A 21,359-nucleotide genomic window follows, 5' to 3' on the forward strand; every position below is an offset into this window, starting at 1 on the left:
CTAGACTGCAGGCGGATCTTTCGGAAGAGCACCCAGCGAGTCTGGATGCTCTCTTTCAAGGAAGCCCTATTTACATTGAAGAACGCCTTCGTTCGAAAGAGGAAGGCGTCTTCCTCGTGAAACGCGGTTTACCGCCAGCGAAAGAAAAGCCGCGTTCTTTTGAAATTATTTCGAAAGAACGCGGCTTGAGTCTGGACGCAGGGCAAGTTTTTTCGGGAAAAGGCTACTTTTCCCGAAAAAACCCCTGAGTCTGGACATGGCCTGGATGCTCAGGGACGGCCCAGCGTCTCCTTGGGTCAGATCCCAGGTGCAAACTGCCCTGGGACTGTGGCTGCTCCTTTGGGGCTGAGAGAACTTGTTGGGGGAGGGGAGAGGGGGGATGGGTTAGAACCTCTTCCCTGTGTAAGGGGGGGCTGGGGGGGCACAGGGAGCTCTGGGTGTCTGAGGGGAGGGAGGGATGGGTTAGAACCTCTCCCGTGTAAGGTGGGATTGGGAGGCACAGGGAGCTCTGGGGTGTGTGAGGGGAGGGGGGGATGGGTTAGAACGTCTCCCCTGTGTAAGGAGGGGCTGGGGGGGCACAGGGAGCACTGGGGTGTCTGAGGGGAGGGGGGGATGGGTTAGAACGTCTCCCCTGTGTAAGGAGGGGCTGGGGGGGCACAGGGAGCGCTGGGGTGTCTGAGGGGAGGTGGGGGATGGGTTAGAACCTTTCCCGTGTAAGGTGGGATTGGGGGGGGCACAGGGAGCACTGGGGTGTCTGAGGGGAGGGGGGGAGGGGTTATAACCTCTCCCCTGTGTAAGGGGGCTGGGGGGGCACAGGGAGCGCTGGGGTGTCTGAGGGGAGGTGGGGGATGGGTTAGAACCTTTCCCGTGTAAGGTGGGATTGGGGGGGCACAGGGAGCACTGGGGTGTCTGAGGGGATTTGCTGGGGGCTGCTTGCTGCCCAGGGTGGCAGCTGACGTGCGCGGGGGGGGGGGTTGTGTCCACGGGAAGGACCCCAGGCTGGGCTGTACCTGGGCTGGTTCTGAGCAACCCGCCCGGATGGGACCCTCAGCGGCGCCCCAGCCTGAGCTGCTGTGTTACTGTGGGCCCCTCTCCCAGGCAGCAGGGGGCGCTGTCCCCCCCCATCTCACCCAGCAGGGGGTGCTGTCCCCCCCCCCCCCATCTCACCCAGCAGGGGGTGCTGTCCCCCCCCCCCCATCTCACCCAGCAGGGGGTGCTGTCCCCCATCTCACCCAGCAGGGGGGTGCTGTCCCCCCCCCATCTCACCCAGCAGGGGGCGCTGTCCAACCCATCTCACCCAGCAGGGGGGTGCTGCCCCCCCGTCTCACCCAGCAGGGGGTGCTGTCCCCCCCCATCTCACCCAGCAGGCGGCAGTGGCGCAGGGCCCAGCAGTAGGCGTAGAAGCACTCCTCCAGGGCGCGGGGAAACGGGGCCTCGGGCGCCAGGGCGTAGTCGACGCAGAGCACGGGGGCGTCCAGCTCCCGCGCCCAGTCCCGCAGGTAGGGCTCGTGGGACTTGGACGTCTGGGCCACGAACCCGCCGCCGTGGAAGTGAACCAGCAGGAGGGGCGAGGAGGGCGCGGGGGCGGGTCTGCGCCACAGCTCCAGCCCCAGCGGGCCCTCGGCCTGGCTCAGCGCGCTCAGCGCCTCGCTGTCCTGGGGAGAGACGGAGGGATGGAGTGCCGGCCACCCTGCGTTAGGACCCCCCTGCCGGGGCCCCATGGGCACTGCCTGGGACCCCCTGCCGGGGCCCTAGCCGCCCTGCCGTCCCCCCATGGGCGCTGCCTGGGATCCCCCTGCCGGGGCCCTAGCCGCCCTGCCGTCCCCCCATGGGCGCTGCCTGGGACCCCCCCTGCCGGGGCCCTAGCCGCCCTGCCGTCCCCCCATGGGCGCTGCCTGGGATCCCCCTGCCGGGGCCCTAGCCGCCCTGCCGTCCCCCCATGGGCGCTGCCTGGGACCCCCCCTGCCGGGGCCCTAGCCGCCCTGCCGTCCCCCCATGGGCGCTGCCTGGGACCCCCCTGCCGGGGCCCTAGCCGCCCTGCCGTCCCCCCCATGGGCGCTGCCTGGGACCCCCCTGCCGGGGGCCCTAGCCGCCCTGCCGTCCCCCCATGGGCGCTGCCTGGGATCCCCCTGCCGGGGGCCCTAGCCGCCCTGCCGTCCCCCCCATGGGCGCTGCCTGGGATCCCCCTGCCGGGGCCCTAGCCACCCTGCCGTCCCTAGCCGCCCTGCCGTCCCCCCATGGGCGCTGCCTGGGACCCCCCCCTGTCGGGGCCCTAGCCGCCCTGCCGTCCCCCCATGGGCGCTGCCTGGGATCCCCCTGCCGGGGCCCTAGCCGCCCTGCCGTCCCCCCCATGGGCGCTGCCTGGGACCCCCCCTGCCGGGGCCCTAGCCGCCCTGCCGTCCCCCCATGGGGCGCTGCCTGGGATCCCCCTGCCGGGGCCCTAGCCGCCCTGCCGTCCCCCCATGGGCGCTGCCTGGGACCCCCCTGCCGTCCCTAGCCGCCCTGCCGTCCCCCCTATGGGCGCTGCCTGGGACCCCCCCCTGTCGGGGGCCCTAGCCGCCCTGCCGTCCCCCCATGGGCGCTGCCTGGGATCCCCCTGCCGGGGCCCTAGCCGCCCTGCCGTCCCCCCATGGGCGCTGCCTGGGATCCCCCTGCCGGGGCCCTAGCCGCCCCTGCCGTCCCCCCATGGGCGCTGCCTGGGATCCCCCTGCCGGGGCCCTAGCCGCCCTGCCGTCCCCCCATGGGCGCTGCCTGGGATCCCCCTGCCGGGGCCCTAGCCGCCCTGCCGTCCCCCCATGGGCGCTGCCTGGGACCCCCCTGCCGGGGCCCTAGCCGCCCTGCCGTCCCCCCATGGGCGCTGCCTGGGACCCCCCTGCCGGGGCCCTAGCCGCCCTGCCGTCCCCCCATGGGCGCTGCCTGGGACCCCCCCTGCCGGGGCCCTAGCCGCCCTGCCGTCCCCCCATGGGCGCTGCCTGGGACCCCCCCTGCCGGGGCCCTAGCCGCCCTGCCGTCCCCCCATGGGCGCTGCCTGGGACCCCCCCTGCCGGGGCCCTAGCCGCCCTGCCGTCCCCCCATGGGCGCTGCCTGGTCTCCCCATGGGCGCTGCCTGGGATCCCCCTGGCGGGGGCCCTAGCCGCCCTGCCGTCCCCCCATGGGCGCTGCCTGGGACCCCCCCCCTGGCGGGGGCCCTAGCCGCCCTGCCGTCCCCCCATGGGCGCTGCCTGGACCCCCCCCCTGCCGGGGCCCTAGCCGCCCTGCCGTCCCCCCATGGGCGCTGCCTGGGACCCCCCTGCCGGGGCCCTAGCCGCCCTGCCGTCTCCCCATGGGCGCTGCCTGGGACCCCCTGCCGGGGCCCTAGCTGCCCTGCCGTCTCCCCATGGGTGCTGCCTGGGACCCCCTGCCGGGGCCCTAGCTGCCCTGCCGTCTCCCCATGGGTGCTGCCTGGGACCCCCTGCCGTCTCCCCATGGGTGCTGCCTGGGATCCCCTGCTGGGGCCCCAGCGGCTCTGCCGTCCCCCTATGGGCGCCCTGACCCCCTCAGTTCCCTCTCCTGCCTGGCACCCCCTACTTGCCCCACTTAGCCCTCCTGGCAACTCCCCAGCGTCCTTGGATCCCACCTGGTGCTGCTCATTCCCAGCCCCCCAGCAGCCCCCTCACCTGCCCCTCCCGCAGCTGGTGGGAGATGAGGCGCACGTGCACGGGCCCGGGGCCGGTGTGCGCCACCGGGGGGGTGATGGTGACGCGCAGCGAGGGGTCGGCCGCCAGCGGCAGCTCGAAGGCCTCGGGGGGCACCGTGAGCACCCGGTTCACCCGCACCTGCGTGGACGCCATGCTGGCCATCGACTGCGGGGGAGGGCAGGGTCAGCGGGGCCCAAGGCCTGTGGCCCCCCGTCCGATGCAGCCCCTGCAGCAGGAATTCCTCTGCCCCACGGCGCCCTGCCCCACGGAGCCCTGCCCCACGGCGCCCTGCCCCAGGAATTCCTCTGCCCCACGGCGCCCTGCCCCAGGAATTCCTCTGCCCCACAGAGCCCTGCCCCACGGCGCCCTGCCCCAGGAATTCCTCTGCCCCACGGAGCCCTGCCCCACGGCGCCCTGCCCCAGGAATTCCTCTGCCCCACGGCGCCCTGCCCCACGGCGCCCTGCCCCACGGCGCCCTGCCCCAGGAATTCCTCCCACCGGCCAACCCAACGGCGCCCTGCCCCACAGTACCCTGCACTGGGAATGCCTCCCACCATTTGCCCCACAGCCCCCTGGGCCAAGAATTCCCCCCCAACTCTGCCCCCCAAGGCCTTGCCCCCACAGCACCCGGCGCCGGGCCCCATCCACCCCACGCTCACACGCCAGCAGCTCTGTCTCCGTCAGGTTCCAGAAGCTCTTCCAGAAATGCACGTCCAGGTTCTGCGTGATCCTCTCGAACTCGGCTCCCGCAGCTCCGGGTCGATGGCGAACTTCCCCGAGGTGAACAGCGAGCCGGCCGCCATGCCTGGCCACGGGAGGGCGGGGTGGGGGCTGCCGCCTGCCCCCAGGCCTGTTCCCACCCCCAGGGCTCCCGCCTGCCCCCCAGGGCTCCCGCCTGCCCCCCCCAGGGCTCCCGCCTGCCCCCCAGCCCTCTTCCCACCCCCGGGGCTCCCGCCTTCCCCCCAGGGCTCTTCCCACCCCCGGGGCTCCCGCCTGCCCCCCAGGGCTCCCGCCTGCCCCTCAGCCCTCTTCCCACCCCCGGGGCTCCCGCCTGCCCCCCAGCCCTCTTCCCACCCCCGGGGCTCCCGCCTGCCCCCCAGGGCTCCCGCCTTCCCCCCAGCCCTCTTCCCACCCCCGGGGCTCCCGCCTGCCCCCCAGGGCTCCCGCCTGCCCCCCAGCCCTCTTCCCACCCCCAGGGCTCCCGCCTGCCCCCCAGCCCTCTTCCCACCCCCGGGGCTCCCGCCTGCCCCCCAGGGCTCCCGCCTTCCCCCCAGCCCTCTTCCCACCCCCGGGGCTCCCGCCTGCCCCCCAGGGCTCCCGCCTGCCCCCCAGCCCTCTTCCCACCCCCAGGGCTCCCGCCTGCCCCCCGGGGCTCCCGCCTGCCCCCCAGGGCTCCCGCCTGCCCCCCAGCCCTCTTCCCACCCCCAGGGCTCCCGCCTGCCACCCAGGGCTCCCGCCTGCCCCCCAGCCCTCTTCCCACCCCCAGGGCTCCCGCCTGCCCCCCGCGGCTCCCGCCTGCCCCCCAGCCCTCTTCCCACCCCCAGGGCTCCCGCCTTCCCCCCCAGCCCTCTTCCCACCCCCCAGGGCTCCCGCCTGCCCCCCAGCCCTCTTCCCACCCCCGAGGCTCCCGCCTTCCCCCCCCCAGCCCTCTTCGCACCCACGGGGCTCCCGCCTCCCCCCCAGGGCTCCCGCCTTCCCCCCCAGCCCTCTTCCCACCCCCGGGGCTCCCGCCTGCCCCCCAGGGCTCCCCGCCTGCCCCCCAGCCCTCTTCCCATCCCCGGGGCTCCCGCCTGCCCCCCAGCCCTCTTCCCACCCCCAGGACTCCCGCCTGCCCCCCAGGGCTCCCGCCTTCCCCCCAGCCCTCTTCCCACCCCCCGGGGCTCCCGCCTGCCCCCCAGGGCTCCCGCCTGCCCCCCAGCCCTCTTCCCACCCCCAGGGCTCCCGCCTGCCCCCCGGGGCTCCCGCCTGCCCCCCAGGGCTCCCGCCTGCCCCCCAGCCCTCTTCCCACCCCCAGGGCTCCCGCCTGCCACCCAGGGCTCCCGCCTGTCCCCCAGCCCTCTTCCCACCCCCAGGGCTCCCGCCTGCCCCCCGCGGCTCCCGCCTGCCCCCCAGCCCTCTTCCCACCCCCAGGGCTCCCGCCTGCCCCCCAGGGCTCCCGCCTGCCCCCCAGCCCTCTTCCCACCCCCAGGGCTCCCGCCTGCCCCCCGGGGCTCCCGCCTGCCCCCCGGGGCTCCCGCCTGCCCCCCAGGGCTCCCGCCTGCCCCCCAGCCCTCTTCCCACCCCCAGGGCTCCCGCCTGCCCCCCAGCCCTCTTCCCACCCCCAGGGCTCCCGCCTGCCCCCCGCGGCTCCCGCCTGCCCCCCAGCCCTCTTCCCACCCCCAGGGCTCCCGCCTTCCCCCCCAGCCCTCTTCCCACCCCCCAGGGCTCCCGCCTGCCCCCCAGCCCTCTTCCCACCCCCGAGGCTCCCGCCTTCCCCCCCCCCAGCCCTCTTCGCACCCACGGGCTCCCGCCTCCCCCCCCAGGGCTCCCGCCTTCCCCCCCAGCCCTCTTCCCACCCCCGAGGCTCCCGCCTTCCCCCCCAGCCCTCTTCCCACCCCCGAGGCTCCCGCCTTCCCCCCCCAGCCCTCTTCGCACCCATGGGGCTCCCGCCTCCCCCCCCAGGGCTCCCGCCTTCCCCCCAGCCCTCTTCCCACCCCCGGGGCTCCCGCCTGCCCCCCAGGGCTCCCGCCTGCCCCCCAGCCCTCTTCCCACCCCCGGGGCTCCCGCCTGCCCCCCAGCCCTCTTCCCACCCCCAGGGCTCCCGCCTGCCCCCCGGGGCTCCCGCCTGCCCCCCAGCCCTCTTCCCACCCCCGGGGCTCCCGCCTGCCCCCCAGGGCTCCTGCCTTCCCCCCAGCCCTCTTCCCACCCCCGGGGCTCCCGCCTGCCCCCCAGGGCTCCCGCCTGCCCCCCAGCCCTCTTCCCACCCCCAGGGCTCCCGCCTGCCCCCCGGGGCTCCCGCCTGCCCCCCGGGGCTCCCGCCTGCCCCCCAGGGCTCCCGCCTGCCCCCCAGCCCTCTTCCCACCCCCAGGGCTCCCCGCCTGCCCCCCAGCCCTCTTCCCACCCCCAGGGCTCCCGCCTGCCCCCCGCGGCTCCCGCCTGCCCCCCAGCCCTCTTCCCACCCCCAGGGCTCCCGCCTTCCCCCCCAGCCCTCTTCCCACCCCCAGGGCTCCCGCCTGCCCCCCAGCCCTCTTCCCACCCCCCGAGGCTCCCGCCTTCCCCCCCCAGCCCTCTTCGCACCCACGGGGCTCCCGCCTCCCCCCCCAGGGCTCCCGCCTTCCCCCCCAGCCCTCTTCCCACCCCCGAGGCTCCCGCCTTCCCCCCCAGCCCTCTTCCCCACCCCCGAGGCTCCCGCCTTCCCCCCCCAGCCCTCTTCGCACCCATGGGGCTCCCGCCTCCCCCCCCAGGGCTCCCGCCTTCCCCCCCAGCCCTCTTCCCACCCCCGAGGCTCCCGCCTTCCCCCCCCAGCCCTCTTCCCACCCCCGAGGCTCCCGCCTTCCCCCCCCCAGCCCTCTTCCCAGCCCCGAGGCTCCCGCCTTTCCCCCCCAGCCCTCTTCCCACCCCCGAGGCTCCCGCCTTCCCCCCCAGGGCTCCCGCCTTCCCCCCCCCCAGCCCTCTTCGCACCGACGGGGCTCCCGCCTCCCCCCCCAGGGCTCCCGCCTTCCCCCCAGCCCTCTTCCCACCCCCCGGCCCTGCGGGGCTCCTGCCCTATTCCTTTGGGCTGCCCAGCTTCCTCTCCAGCCAGGCTCCCGAGGGGGCAGGTGAAGCAGTGCATTGTGGGCAGCAAGCGGGGCAGGGGGATGTGCCCCGAGGGGAATCGTGGGGTCAGCCAGTCCATATGCAGGCTGCAATGCATCATGGACCCCCCCGCACTCACTGAGGCCGGAGCCGCGGTGCCCGTAGTTCTCGCCGAAGGAGACCAGGCCGATGGCGATGGTCTGCAGGAACGGCCGGATGGAGGGGGCGAACTGCGGGCAAAGGGCAAAGGTGAGCGCCCTGCCCCCAGGCCTGAGCAATGGGGGGCTGCATCAGCCCATGGCAGCGCAGGGAAGGGGGGCCCCGAGCGGCAGGGGAGCTGCGGCTGGGGGGGTCACACCCCATCGAGTGCGAGGGGTACGGAGGGGTCAGCATCCCTACGTGGGACTGCCTGCCAGGGACTCCAGTGTGTCTCCTCCTGCCCCGGGGCCCCTCCTCCTCATCTGCCCCCCCCCCGGGACGACTCCTCCTCATCTGCCCCCCCCCCCCAGGGCCCCGCCTCCCTTTCACTCCTCCAGGCCCCCCCCAGAGCCCCGCCTCCCTTTCACTCCTCCAGGCCCCTCCTCCCCATCTGCCCCCCCCAGAGCCCCGCCTCCCTTTCACTCCTCCAGGCCCCTCCTCCCCATCTGCCCCCCCCAGAGCCCCGCCTCCCTTTCACTCCTCCAGGCCCCTCCTCCCCATCTGCCCCCCCCCCAGGGCCCTGCCTCCCTTTCACTCCTCCAGGCCCCTCCTCCCCATCTGCTCCCCGGGGCCCCTCCTCCTCATCTGCCCCCCCCAGGACCCCGCCTCCTTTCACTCCTCCAGGCCCTCCTCCCCATCTGCCCCCCCCAGGGCCCCGCCTCCCCTTTCACTCCTCCAGGCCCCTCCTCCCCATCTGCCCCTCTGAAACCCCTCCTCCCCTCAGAGCCCCCTCCTCCCCATCCCCCCGCTCCCCCCCTCCTGCCCCCCCCGGGGCCCCGCTCCCCCCCCGGGGGCGCACCTGGAAGCCGAGGCAGCGGCCGTAGAAGCAGCCCTTGTGCAGGGTGCAGTACTCGCGCAGCACCAGCTGGGTCAGCCCCGCTCCTCGTGGTGGAAGAGGCAGCCGGGCCGGTTGTGGGTCAGCAGGCGCTGGGCCAGGTAGAGCAGGGCCCGCAGCTGGCTCAGCGCGGCGCCGTAGGCCTCCAGCTCGGCCGCGTTGTGCCCGGCGCGGAAGAACACGCTGCGGCGGTGGGCGGCCACGTAGCGGCTCTTGTGCAGCGCGTGGGCCAGGCAGCAGCGGGCCGTGTGCGCCAGGCTGCGGTACCCGTTGGCCGGCGTGCTCTCGTCCAGGTCGAAGAGGTGGCACACGCCGCCCACGTGCCGCAGCGCCGGCTCCAGGCGCCGGGCGTGCTCCCGGATGGCCGCGAAGGCGGCCGCGAACCGGCGCCCCGTCTCCGAGGCGCTGTGCTGGAAGAAGGCCAGGTTGTCCTCGGCCAGCGCCTGCAGGGCCTGGCACAGCGGCCGGGAGTCCATGGGGCCGGGCCTGCGGGGGAGAGTCTGCGCTTCAGCGCCGCGCCGCTCGGCCTCCGCGGGACGCTGCCTGAGCCGCCCCCGCCGCTACCCACCCAGGGGCGCCGCCCCCCCCGCCGCTACCCACCCACGGGCGCCGCGCCCCCGCCGCTACCCACCCACGGGCGCCCCGCCCCCGCCGCTACCCACCCACGGGCGCCGCGCCCCGCCGCCGCTACCCACCCACGGGCTCCCGCCACTATCCACGGACACTGCGCCCTGCCACTGCCGCTACCCACCCACGGGCGCCGCGCCCCCGCCGCTACCCACCCACGGGCGCCGCGCCCCCGCCGCTACCCACCCACGGGCTCCGCGCCCCCGCCGCTACCCACCCACGGGCTCCCGCCACTATCCACGGACACTGCGCCCTGCACTGCCAGCTACCCACCCACGGGCGCCGCGCCCCGCCCCCGCCGCTACCCACCCACGGGCGCCCCGCCCACCGCCGCTACCCACCTACGGGCGCCACGCCCTGCCACTGCCGCTACCCACCCACGGGCGCCGCGCCCCGCCCCCGCCGCTACCCACCCACGGGCGCCGCGCCCCCGCCGCTACCCACCCACGGGCGCCGCGCCCCGCCGCTACCCACCCACGGGCGCCGCGCCCCGCCGCTACCCACCCACGGGCGCCGCCCCCCCGCCGCTACCCACCCACGGGCGCCGCCCCCCCCGCCGCTACCCACCCACGGGCGCCCCCGCCCCCGCCGCTACCCACCCACGGGCGCCACGCCCCCGCCGCTACCCACACCCACGGGCGCCACGCCCTGCCACTGCCGCTACCACCCACGGGCGCCGCCCCCCCGCCGCTACCCACCCACGGGCGCCCCGCCCTGCCACTGCCACTACCCACCCACGGGCGCCCCGCCCCCGCCACTACCCACCCACGGGACCACCGCCCCGCCCCCGCCACTATCCACAGACACCGCGCCCCGCCCCCGCCGCTACCCACCCACGGGCACCGCGCCCCCGCCGCTACCCACCCACGGGCGCCGCGCCCCGCCGCTACCCACCCACGGGCGCCCCGCCCCCGCCGCTACCCCACCCACGGGCGCCCCGCCCCCGCCGCTACCCACCCACGGGTGCCCCGCCCCCGCCGCTACCCACCCACGGGCACTGCGCCCCCTACCCCGCCACTATCCACGGACACTGTGCCCTGCCACTACCGCTACCCACCCACGGGTGCCCCCGCCCCCCGCCGCTACCCACCCACGGGCACTGCGCCCTACCCCGCCACTATCCACGGACACTGTGCCCTGCCACTGCCGCTACCCACCCACGGGCGCCGCGCCCCGCCCCCGCCGCTACCCACCCACGGGCGCCGCGCCCCGCCCCCGCCGCTACCCACCCACGGGCGCCCCGCCCCCGCCGCTACCCACCCACGGGCGCCCCGCCCCCGCCGCTACCCCACCCACGGGCGCCCCGCCCCCGCCGCTACCCACCCACGGGCGCCGCGCCCCCGCCGCTACCCACCCACGGGCGCCGCGCCCCGCCGCTACCCACCCACGGGCGCCGCGCCCCCGCCGCTACCCACCCACGGGCGCCGCGCCCCCGCCGCTACCCACCCACAGGCGCCGCGCCCCCCGCCGCTACCCACCCCACGGGCGCCACGCCCTGCCACTGCCGCTACCCACCCACGGGCGCCGCCCCCCCGCCGCTACCCACCCACGGGCGCCCCGCCCCCGCCGCTACCCACCCACGGGCGCCGCGCCCCCCGCCGCTACCCACCCACGGGCGCCGCGCCCCGCCGCTACCACCCACGGGCGCCGCGCCCCGCCGCTACCCACCCACGGGCGCCGCGCCCCCGCCGCTACCCACCCACGGGCGCCACGCCCTGCCACTGCCGCTACCCACCCACGGCGCCCCGCCCCCGCCGCTACCCACCCACAGGCGCCGCGCCCCGCCGCTACCCACTCCACAGGCGCTGCGCCCCGCCGCTACCCACCCACGGGCGCCCCGCCCCCGCCGCTACCCACCCACGGGCGCCCCGCCCCCGCCGCTACCCACCCACGGGCGCCACGCCCTGCCACTGCCGCCGCCCCCCCCGCCGCTACCCACCCACTGGCGCCCCGCCCTGCCACTGCCGCTACCCACCCACGGGCGCCCCGCCCCCCGCCACTACCCACCCACGGGACCCCGCCCCGCCCCCGCCACTATCCACAGACACCGCGCCCCGCCCCCCGCCGCTACCCACCCACGGGCGCCCCGCCCCCGCCGCTACCCACCCAGGGGCGCCGCGCCCCCGCCGCTACCCACCCACGGGCGCCGCGCCCCCGCCGCTACCCACCCACGGGCGCCGCGCCCCCGCCGCTACCCCACCCACCGGCGCCCCGCCCCCGCCGCTACCCACCCACGGGCGCCCCGCCCCCGCCGCTACCCACCCACGGGTGCCCCGCCCCCGCCGCTACCCACCCACGGGCACTGCGCCCTACCCCGCCACTATCCACGGACACTGTGCCCTGCCACTACCGCTACCCACCCACGGGCGCCCCGCCCCCGCCACTACCCACCCACGGCGCCCCGCCCCTGCCACTACCCACCCACGGGCGCCCCGCCCCACCCCCGCCACTATCCACGGACACTGCGCCCTGCCACTACCCACCCATGGGTGCCCCGCCCCCGCCACTACCCACCCACGGGCGCCCCGCCCCCGCCACTACCCACCCACGGGCGCCCCGCCCCCGCCACTACCCACCCACGGGCGCCCCGCCCCCCGCCACTACCCACCCACGGGTGCCCCGCCCCTGCCACTACCCACCCACGGGCGCCGCGCCCCACCCCCGCCACTATCCACGGACACTGCGCCCTGCCAGTACCCACCCATGGGTGCCCCGCCCCCGCCGCTACCCCGCCCACGGGCGCCGCGCCCTGCCCCCGCCACTATCCATGGACACCGTGCCCTGCCACTACCGCTACCCACCCATGGGTGCCCCCGCCCCCGCTACTACCCACCCACGGGCGCCATGCCCTGCCCCCGCCACTACCCACCCATGGGCGCCGCGCCCCGCCCCCGCCACTATCCATGGACACCGTTTCCTGCCACTACCGCTACCCACCCATGGGTGCCCCGTCCCCGCTACTACCCACCCACCTCCGCTGCCACCCACCCAAGAGCACCAGGCCCCGCCCCCGCCACCCACACTACCCACAGACGACGATGCTCCCCACCCACACTACCACCAACAGCCGCCGCTCCCCCCCAACACTGCTATCCACTGCCCACACCGCTGCACACAGACGCTGCTACCTACCCACGGCCAGCGCTATCCCTCCACACCACTACCCAACGCTCCCAAAGTCACTCAGCGCTGCAGCTGAACCTCCCTTCATTCTCCCCCTCCATCATCCCCGCCCCGCACTCACCCCCCAAGACCCCAGCCGGGACCCCCGCCCCGCACTCGCCCCCCAAGACCCCAGCCGGGACCCCCGCCCCGCACTCGCCCCCCAAGACCCCAGCCGGGACCCCCGCCCCGCACTCACCCCCCAAGACCCCAGCCGGGACCCCCGCCCCGCACTCACCCCCCAAGACCCCAGCCGGGACCCCCGCCCCGCACTCGCCCCCCAAGACCCCAGCCGGGACCCCCGCCCCGCACTCACCCCCCAAGACCCCAGCCGGGACCCCCCGCCCCGCACTCACCCCCCAAGACCCCAGCCGGGACCCCCGACCCTTAATCACCCCCCAACACCCCAGCCGGGACCCCCGCCCCGCACTCACCCCCCAAGACCCCAGCCGGGACCCCCGACCCTTAATCACCCCCCAAGACCCCAGCCGGGACCCCCGACCCCTAATCACCCCCCAACACCCCAGCCGGGACCCCCGCCCCGCACTCACCCCCCAAGACCCCAGCCGGGACCCCCGCCCCGCACTCACCCCCCAAGACCCCAGCCGGGACCCCCGCCCCGCACTCACCCCCCCAACACCCCAGCCGGGACCCCCGCCCCGCACTCACCCCCCAACACCCCAGCCGGGACCCCCGCCCCGCACTCACCCCCCAACACCCCAGCCGGGACCCCCGCCCCGCACTCACCCCCCAACACCCCAGCCGGGACCCCCGACCCCTAATCACCCCCCAAGACCCCAGCCGGGACCCCCGACCCCTAATCACCCCCCAACACCCTAGCCGGGACCCCCACCCCGCACTCACCCCCCAAGACCCCAGCCGGGACTCCCGACCCTTAATCACCCCCCAAGACCCCAGCCGGGACCCCCGCCCCGCACTCACCCCCCAAGACCCCAGCTGGGACCCCCGACCCTTAATCACCCCCCAAGACCCCAGCCGGGACCCCCGCCCCGCACTCACCCCCCAAGACCCCAGCCGGGACCCCCGACCCTTAATCACCCCCCAAGACCCCAGCCGGGACCCCCACCCCGCACTCACCCCCCAAGACCCCAGCCGGGACCCCCGACCCTTAATCACCCCCCAAGACCCCAGCCGGGACCCCCGCCCCGCACTCACCCCCCAAGACCCCAGCCGGGACCCCCGCCCCGCACTCACCCCCCCCAACACCCCAGCCGGGACCCCCGCCCCGCACTCACCCCCCAAGACCCCAGCTGGGACCCCCGCCCCGCACTCACCCCCCCCAACACCCCAGCCGGGACCCCCGCCCCGCACTCACCCCCCAAGACCCCAGCTGGGACCCCCGCCCCGCACTCACCCCCCCAACACCCCAGCCGGGACCCCCGCCCCGCACTCACCCCCCCCAACACCCCAGCCGAGACCCCCTCCCCTCGATCACCCCCCAAAACCCTAGCTGGTCCCCCTCATCCAGGATCTCACCCCACACTCGCCCCCCCAGCACCCTGCTCTCCGGCAGCCCAGTCCTGAGGTGCTGGCTAAGGGCCCTGCCCTGCTTTATGGCCCAGCTGTGAGCCGGCTCCACCCCGGGAGAGGCCAAGCTCGTGGGGGAGAGGTGAGAGGTGGGGGAGGGGCTCTGGGAGCAGAGAGGAGTGGGGCCTAGTGGTTAGAGCAGGGGGTGCTCCCCTCAGGCAGGCCCCATCCCACCCCGGGGCCCGGGCTAGGGCCACAGTGCGGCTCCATCCCACTGCTTCTCCGCCTCACACGGGGCCAGACGGCGGGAGAGCCCCCCCGGGCCCTATTGCTCGTACAGCGGGCAGGGCCCGACACAGGCGCCATCCCGGGGCCCGGGGCCTCCCCTCCGCCGGCTCCTCCAGGGGCGGCAGCTCCTGCCGAACCGCCTCCCGCTCGGGTCCCTGGGGCCTGCAGGGCACAGACCCCGGACAGAGCCCAGCGGGACTGGCCAGCCCAGCAGGCGGGGGGGTGGGGGGGCCGGGGCTGCTTGGCGGCTGCGAAAGCTCTGGGGGCCGGGGAAGGAATGTGCATAAACAGCCGGGAGCAGCACTGGGGCAGGGGGGACTGGGGCAGGGGGGACTGGGGCAGGGGCCCATCGGGGGGGGGACTGGGGCGGGGGGGACTGGGGCAGGGGGGGCTGGGGCAGGGGCCCATCGGGGGGGGGGACTGGGGCGGGGGGGGCTGGGGCAGGGGCCCATCGGGGGGGGGACTGGGGCGGGGGGGACTGGGGCAGGGGGGGCTGGGGCAGGGGCCCATCGGGGGGGGGACTGGGGCAGGGGCCCATCGGGGGGGGGACTGGCGCGGGGGGGACTGGGGCAGGAGCCCATCGGGGGGGGGACTGGGGCAGGGGGGACTGGGGCAGGGGCCCATCGGGGGGGGGACTGGGGCAGGGGCCCATCGGGGGGGGGGGCAATGGGGGATGGGTTCCTGACTCCTGGACAGCCAGGGATGAGATACCCGGGGTTGGGGCAGAAGCTCAGGTCCCCATGGCCGGCCCCTCTCCTGCCCCCCAGGCCAGCTCCCTCCCCCAGCCCCAGGAGCTCTCATCCCCTTGGGGGCTCCCCCCACACGCTGCCCCCGATTGCTCCATCGCCTCCAAGTGCTTCCCCCCGACTGCTCCCTCCCCCCACACACTGCCCCGACTGCTCCCTCCCCCCACACGCTGCCCCGACTGCTCTGTTCCCCCACACACTGCCCCTCCAACTGCTCCCTCCCCCCACACGCTGCCCCTCCAACTGCTCCCTCCCCCCACACGCTGCCCCTCCAACTGCTCCCTCCCCCCACACGCTGCCCCTCCAACTGCTCCCTCCCCCCACACGCTGCCCCTCCAACTGCTCCCTCCCCCCACACGCTGCCCCGACTGCTCCGTTCCCCCACACGCTGCCCCTCCAACTGCTCCCTCCCCCCACACGCTGCCCCTCCAACTGCTCCCTCCCCCCACACGCTGCCCCGACTGCTCCGTTCCCCCACACACTGCCCCTCCAACTGCTCCCTCCCCCCACACGCTGCCCCGACTGCTCTGTTCCCCCACACACTGCCCCTCCAACTGCTCCCTCCCCCCACACGCTGCCCCGACTGCTCCGTTCCCCCACACACTGCCCCTCCAACTGCTCCCTCCCCCCACACGCTGCCCCGACTGCTCCGTTCCCCCACACACTGCCCCTCCAACTGCTCCCTCCCCCCACACGCTGCCCCGACTGCTCCGTTCCCCCACACGCTGCCCCTCCAACTGCTCCCTCCCCCCACACGCTGCCCCTCCAACTGCTCCCTCCCCCCACACGCTGCCCCTCCAACTGCTCCCTCCCCCCACACGCTGCCTCGACTGCTCCGTTCCCCCACACACTGCCCCTCCAACTGCTCCCACCCCCCACACGCTGCCCCGACTGCTCCGTTCCCCCACACACTGCCCCTCCAACTGCTCCCTCCCCCCACACGCTGCCCCGACTGCACTGTTCCCCCACACACTGCCCCTCCAACTGCTCCCTCCCCCCACACGCTGCCCCGACTGCACTGTTCCCCCACACACTGCCCCTCCAACTGCTCCCTCCCCCCACACGCTGCCCCGACTGCTCCGTTCCCCCACACACTGCCCCTCCAACTGCTCCCTCCCCCCCATGCTGCCCCGACTGCTCCGTTCCCCCACACACTGCCCCTCCAACTGCACCCTCCCCCCACACGCTGCCCCTCCAACTGCTCCCTCCCCCCACACGCTGCCCCGACTGCTCCGTTCCCCCACACGCTGCCCCTCTAACTGCTCCCTCCCCCCACACGCTGCCCCGACTGCTCCGTTCCCCCCCACACTGCCCCTCCAACTGCTCCCTCCCCCCACACGCTGCCCCGACTGCTCCGTTCCCCCACACACTGCTCCTCCAACTGCTCCCTCCCCCCACACGCTGCCCCGACTGCTCTGTTCCCCCACACACTGCCCCACCAACTGCTCCATCCCCCCACATGCTGCCCCGACTGCTCCGTTCCCCCACACACTGCCCCTCCAACTGCTCCCTCCCCCCACACGCTGCCCCGACTGCACTGTTCCCCCACACGCTGCCCCCTCCCCCCACACGCTGCCCCGACTGCTCCGTTCCCCCACACGCTGCCCCGACTGCTCCGTTCCCCCACACGCTGCCCCTCCAACTGCTCCCTCCCCCCACACGCTGCCCCGACTGCTCCGTTCCCCCACACGCTGCCCCTCCAACTGCTCCCTCCCCCCACACGCTGCCCCGACTGCTCCGTTCCCCCACACAGTGCCCCTCCAACTGCTCCCTCCCCCCCCATGCTGCCCCGACTGCTCCGTTCCCCCACACACTGCCCCTCCAACTGCTCCCTCCCCCCACACGCTGCCCCTCCAACTGCTCCCTCCCCCCACACGCTGCCCCGACTGCTCTGTTCCCCCACACACTGCCCCTCCAACTGCTCCCTCCCCCCACACGCTGCCCCGACTGCTCCGTTCCCCCACACGCTGCCCCGACTGCTCCGTTCCCCCACACGCTGCCCCTCCAACTGCTCCCTCCCCCCACACGCTGCCCCGACTGCTCCGTTCCCCCACACATGGCCCCTCCAACTGCTCCCTCCCCCCACACGCTGCCCCGACTGCTCCGTTCCCCCACACAATGCCCCTCCAACTGCTCCCTCCCCCCCCATGCTGCCCCGACTGCTCCGTTCCCCCACACACTGCCCCTCCAACTGCTCCCTCCCCCCCCATGCTGCCCCGACTGCTCCGTTCCCCCACACACTGCCCCTCCAACTGCTCCCTCCCCCCACACGCTGCCCCTCCAACTGCTCCCTCCCCCCACACGCTGCCCCGACTGCTCCGTTCCCCCACACACTGCCCCTCCAACTGCTCCCTCCCCCCACACGCTGCCCCTCCAACTGCTCCCTCCCCCCACACGCTGCCCCGACTGCTCCGTTCCCCCACACACTGCCCCTCCAACTGCTCCCTCCCCCCACACGCTGCCCCGACTGCTCCGTTCCCCCACACACTGCCCTTCCAACTGCTCCCTCCCCCCACATGCTGCCCCGACTGCTCCGTTCCCCCACACGCTGCCCCTCCAACTGCTCCCTCCCCCCACATGCTGCCCCGACTGCTCCGTTCCCCCACACGCTGCCCCGACTGCTCCGTTCCCCCACACACTGCCCCTCCAACTGCTCCCTCCCCCCCCATGCTGCCCCGACTGCTCCGTTCCCCCACACACTGCCCCTCCAACTGCTCCCTCCCCCCACATGCTGCCCCGACTGCTCTGTTCCCCCACACGCTGCCCCTCCAACTGCTCCCTCCCCCCACATGCTGCCCCGACTGCTCTGTTCCCCCACACACTGCCCTCCAACTGCTCCCTCCCCCCACATGCTGCCCCGACTGCTCTGTTCCCCCACACACTGCCCCTCCAACTGCTCCCTCCCCCCACATGCTGCCCCGACTGCTCTGTTCCCCCACACACTGCCCCTCCAACTGCTCCCTCCCCCCACATGCTGCCCTGACTGCTCCGTTCCCCCACATGCTGCCCCTCCAACTGCTCCGTTCCCCCACACACTGCCCCTCTAACTGCTCCCTCCCCCCAAGTGCTTTCCCCCGACTGCTCCCTCCCCCCACACGCTGCCCCTCCAACTGCTCCGTCCCCCCCCAAGGGCTGCCCCCCTGACTGCTCTGCCCCCAGTCTGCTCTGTCCTCCCAGGCCCTGCTCCCCTCAGATGGTCCCTGCCCCCCAGTGCTGCCCCATGTGTGCTGCTGACAGCTGCTCTGCTCCCCAAGGCTGGGGGCCCCATGAGCAGCTCTCAGCCTTGTGACTCCTGGGGACGGGGGCCCGCACAGGGAGCCAGAAGCAGCCGGTGCCAGGAGACCTGTTGTCCACAGCGCTCATGTGACACCCTCCCAAGGGGCAGCCCCACCCTCCAACCCAGCTCCGTGGGGGGAGGGGCCCTGGCTGGGGTGTCCTGCCCTTCCCCCCACAGATCCCGGGGGGAGGGGCAAACGTCACAGTGACAGGTGCATCTGTGGCCACAGTGCAAATACCACTGGGGCACGGGACGGACCTTGCTGTCCGGGGAGCCGGGAAGGGGTCACCCTCCCCCATGCTAGGCCCCTCCCCGGCCATAACAGAGAGAGGCCCAATTGCCCCCTACCCCCCCAACCCACCATGGAGCACCGCACTCCCCGGTGTCCCCCAGATTACACAGCACGGCAACCTCCTCCCCCCAGCAGCAGACCAGCTCGAGGGGCACGAGCCATCTGCATCCACTGCTCAGACCAGCTGTGGCATCAGCCACACGCCACGTCTGCAGGGACACGTGTGCCACAGGGCCCCTGCCACAGCAGGGTGGGGCGTATTCCTGCCCCGGGACGGAGGGGCCCGCGCGCGTCCATTAGCCGTTATCTGAGACGGGCGCTGGAGCAGCAAGGTGAGCTCGGAGCGAAGCCAGAGCCCTGCCAGGGGCACAGGACCCCCGGCACCAGTCTCCTGCTGCACCTCCCGGGGGAGCCGACAGCACTGGGGTGGGCTGGCAGAGGGACCGGGGGAACGACGGCGCTGGGGTGGGCTGGCAGAGGGACTGGGGGAACGACGGCGCTGGGGTGGGCTGGCAGAGGGACTGGGGGAATGACGGCGCTGGGGTGGGCTGGCCGAGGGACCGGGGGAACGACGGCGCTGGGGTGGGCTGGCCGAGGGGCGCGGTGCAGGGCGGTTGGGGGAGCCGATGGTGCTGGGGTGGGCTGGCAGAGGGACCGGGGGAGCCGACAGCGCTGGGGTGGGCTGGCAGAGGGACCGGGGTAACGACGGCGCTGGGGTGGGCTGGCAGAGGGGCGCGGGGCAGGGCGGCCGGGGAAGCCGATGGTGCTGGAGTGGGCTGGCCGAGGGGCGCGGTGCAGGGCGGCCGGGGGAGCCGAGGGCGCTGGGGTGGGCTGGCCGAGGGGCGCGGGGCAGGGCGGCCAGGGGAGCCGATGGCGCTGGGGAGGGCTGGCCGAGGGGCGCGGGGCAGGGCGGCCGGGGGAGCCGATGGCGCTGGGGCGGGCTGGCCGAGGGGCGCGGGGCAGGGCGGCAGGGGGAGCCGATGGCGCTGGGGTGGGCTGGCCGAGGGGCGCGGGGCAGGGCGGCCGGGGGAACCGATGGTGCTGGGGCGGAGTGGCCGAGGGGCACGGGGCAGGGCGGTCGGGGGAGCCGAGGGTGCTGGGGTGGGCTGGCCGAGGGACGCGGGGCAGGGCGGCCGGGGGAGCCGATGGTGCTGGGGTGGGCTGGCCGAGGGGTGCGGGGCAGGGCGGCCGGGGGAGCCGATGGCGCTGGGGTGGGCTGGCCGAGGGGCGCGGGGCAGGGCGGCCGGGGGAACCGATGGTGCTGGGGGGGAGTGGCCGAGGGGCACGGGGCAGGGCGGTCGGGGGAGCCGAGGGTGCTGGGGTGGGCTGGCCGAGGGACGCGGGGCAGGGCGGTCGTGGGAGCCGAGGGTGCTGGGGCGGGCTGGCCGACTGGCGCGGGGCAGGGCGGTTGGGGGAGCCGAGGGTGCTGGGGTGGGCTGGCCGAGGGGCGCGGGGCAGGGCGGTCGGGGGAGCCAAGGGTGCTGGGGCGGGCTGGCCGACTGGCGCGGGGCAGGGCGGTTGGGGGAGCCGAGGGTGCTGGGGCGGGCTGGCCAAGGGGCGCGGGGCAGGGCGGTCGGGGGAGCCGAGGGTGCTGGGGCGGGCTGGACGAGGGGCGCGGGGCAGGGCGGTCGGGGGAGCCGAGGGTGCTGGGGCGGAGTGGCCGAGGGGCACGGGGCAGGGCGGTCGGGGGAGCAGAGGGTGCTGCGGTGGGCTGGCCGAGGGACGCGGGGCAGGGCGGTCGGGGGAGCCGAGGGTGCTGGGGCGGGCTGGCCGAGGGGCGCGGGGCAGGGCGGTTGGGGGAGCCGAGAGTGCTGGGGTGGGCTGGCCGAGGGGCGCGGGGCAGGGCGGTCGGGGGAGCCGAGGGTGCTGGGGCGGGCTGGCCGAGGGGCGCGGTGCCGGGCGGCCGGGGGAGCCGATGGTGCTGGGGCGGAGTGGCCGAGGGGCACGGGGCAGGGCGGTCGGGGGAGCCGAGGGTGCTGCGGTGGGCTGGCCGAGGGACGCGGGGCAGGGCGGTCGGGGGAGCCGAGGGTGCTGGGGCGGGCTGGCCGAGGGGTACGGGGCAGGGCGGTCGGGGGAGCCGAGAGTGCTGGGGCGGGCTGGCCGAGGGGCGCGGGGCAGGGCGGTCGGGGGAGCCGAGGGCGCTGGGGCGGGCTGGCCGAGGGGCGCGGGGCAGGGCGGCCGGGGGAGCCGATGGTGCTGGGGCGGGCTGGCCGAGGGGCGCGGGGCAGGGCGGCCGGGGGAGCCGAGGGCGCTGGGGCGGGCTGGCCGAGGGGCGCGGGGCAGGGCGGCCGGGGGAGCCGATGGTGCTGGGGCGGGCTGGCCGAGGGGCGCGGGGCAGGGCGGCCGGGGGAGCCGATGGTGCTGGGGTGGGCTGGTCGAGGGGCGTGGGGCAGGGCGGCCGGGGGAGCCGATAGTGCTGGGGCGGGCTGGCCGAGGGGCGCGGGGCAGGGCGGCCGGGGGAGCCGATGGTGCTGGGGTGGGCTGGCCGAGGGGCGCGGGGCAGGGCGGTCGGGGGAGCCGATGGCGCTGGGGTGGGCTGGCCGAGGGGCGCGGGGCAGGGTGGCCGGGGGAGCCGATGGTGCTGGGGTGGGCTGGCCGAGGGGCGCGGGGCAGGGCGGCCGGGGGAGCCGAGGGCGCTGGGGCGGGCTGGCCGAGGGGCGCGGGGTAGGGCGGCCGGGGGAGCCGAGGGTGCTGGGGTGGGCTGGCCGAGGGGCGCGGGGCAGGGCGGCCGGGGGAGCTGAGGGTGCTGGGGCGGGCTGGCCGAGGGGCGCGGTGCCGGGCGGCCGGGGGAGCTGAGGGTGCAGGGGTGGGCTGGCCGAGGGGCGCGGTGCCGGGCGGCCGGGGGAGGCGAGGGTGCTGGGGTGGGCTGGCCGAGGGGCGCGGGGCAGGGCGGCCGGGGGAGCCGATGGCGCTGGGGCGGGCTGGCTGAGGGGCGCGGGGCAGGGCGGCCGGGGGAGCCGAGGGCGCTGGGGCGGGCTGGCCGAGGGGCGCGGGG

General features: G+C 76.2%; 1 protein-coding gene across 1 annotated transcript in view; it reads right to left on the reverse strand.

Moving 5' to 3' along the window:
* Positions 1 to 1,328: 1,328 nt before the first annotated feature.
* The window catches only part of LIPE (lipase E, hormone sensitive type), a gene marked incomplete at its 3' end in the record, with an annotated part of 58,612 nt that continues 38,581 nt past the window's right edge, over positions 1,329 to 21,359 (reverse strand). The window contains 7 exon segments of the mRNA XM_075918495.1: positions 1,329 to 1,655; positions 3,657 to 3,842; positions 4,326 to 4,426; positions 4,429 to 4,482; positions 7,591 to 7,681; positions 8,449 to 8,522; positions 8,525 to 8,970. Coding sequence (XP_075774610.1) covers positions 1,329 to 1,655; positions 3,657 to 3,842; positions 4,326 to 4,426; positions 4,429 to 4,482; positions 7,591 to 7,681; positions 8,449 to 8,522; positions 8,525 to 8,960 — 1,269 coding nt within the window.

Source organism: Pelodiscus sinensis, unplaced genomic scaffold (assembly GCF_049634645.1).
Source record: "Pelodiscus sinensis isolate JC-2024 unplaced genomic scaffold, ASM4963464v1 ctg140, whole genome shotgun sequence".
In the NCBI taxonomy this organism is placed as follows: domain Eukaryota; kingdom Metazoa; phylum Chordata; order Testudines; family Trionychidae; genus Pelodiscus; species Pelodiscus sinensis.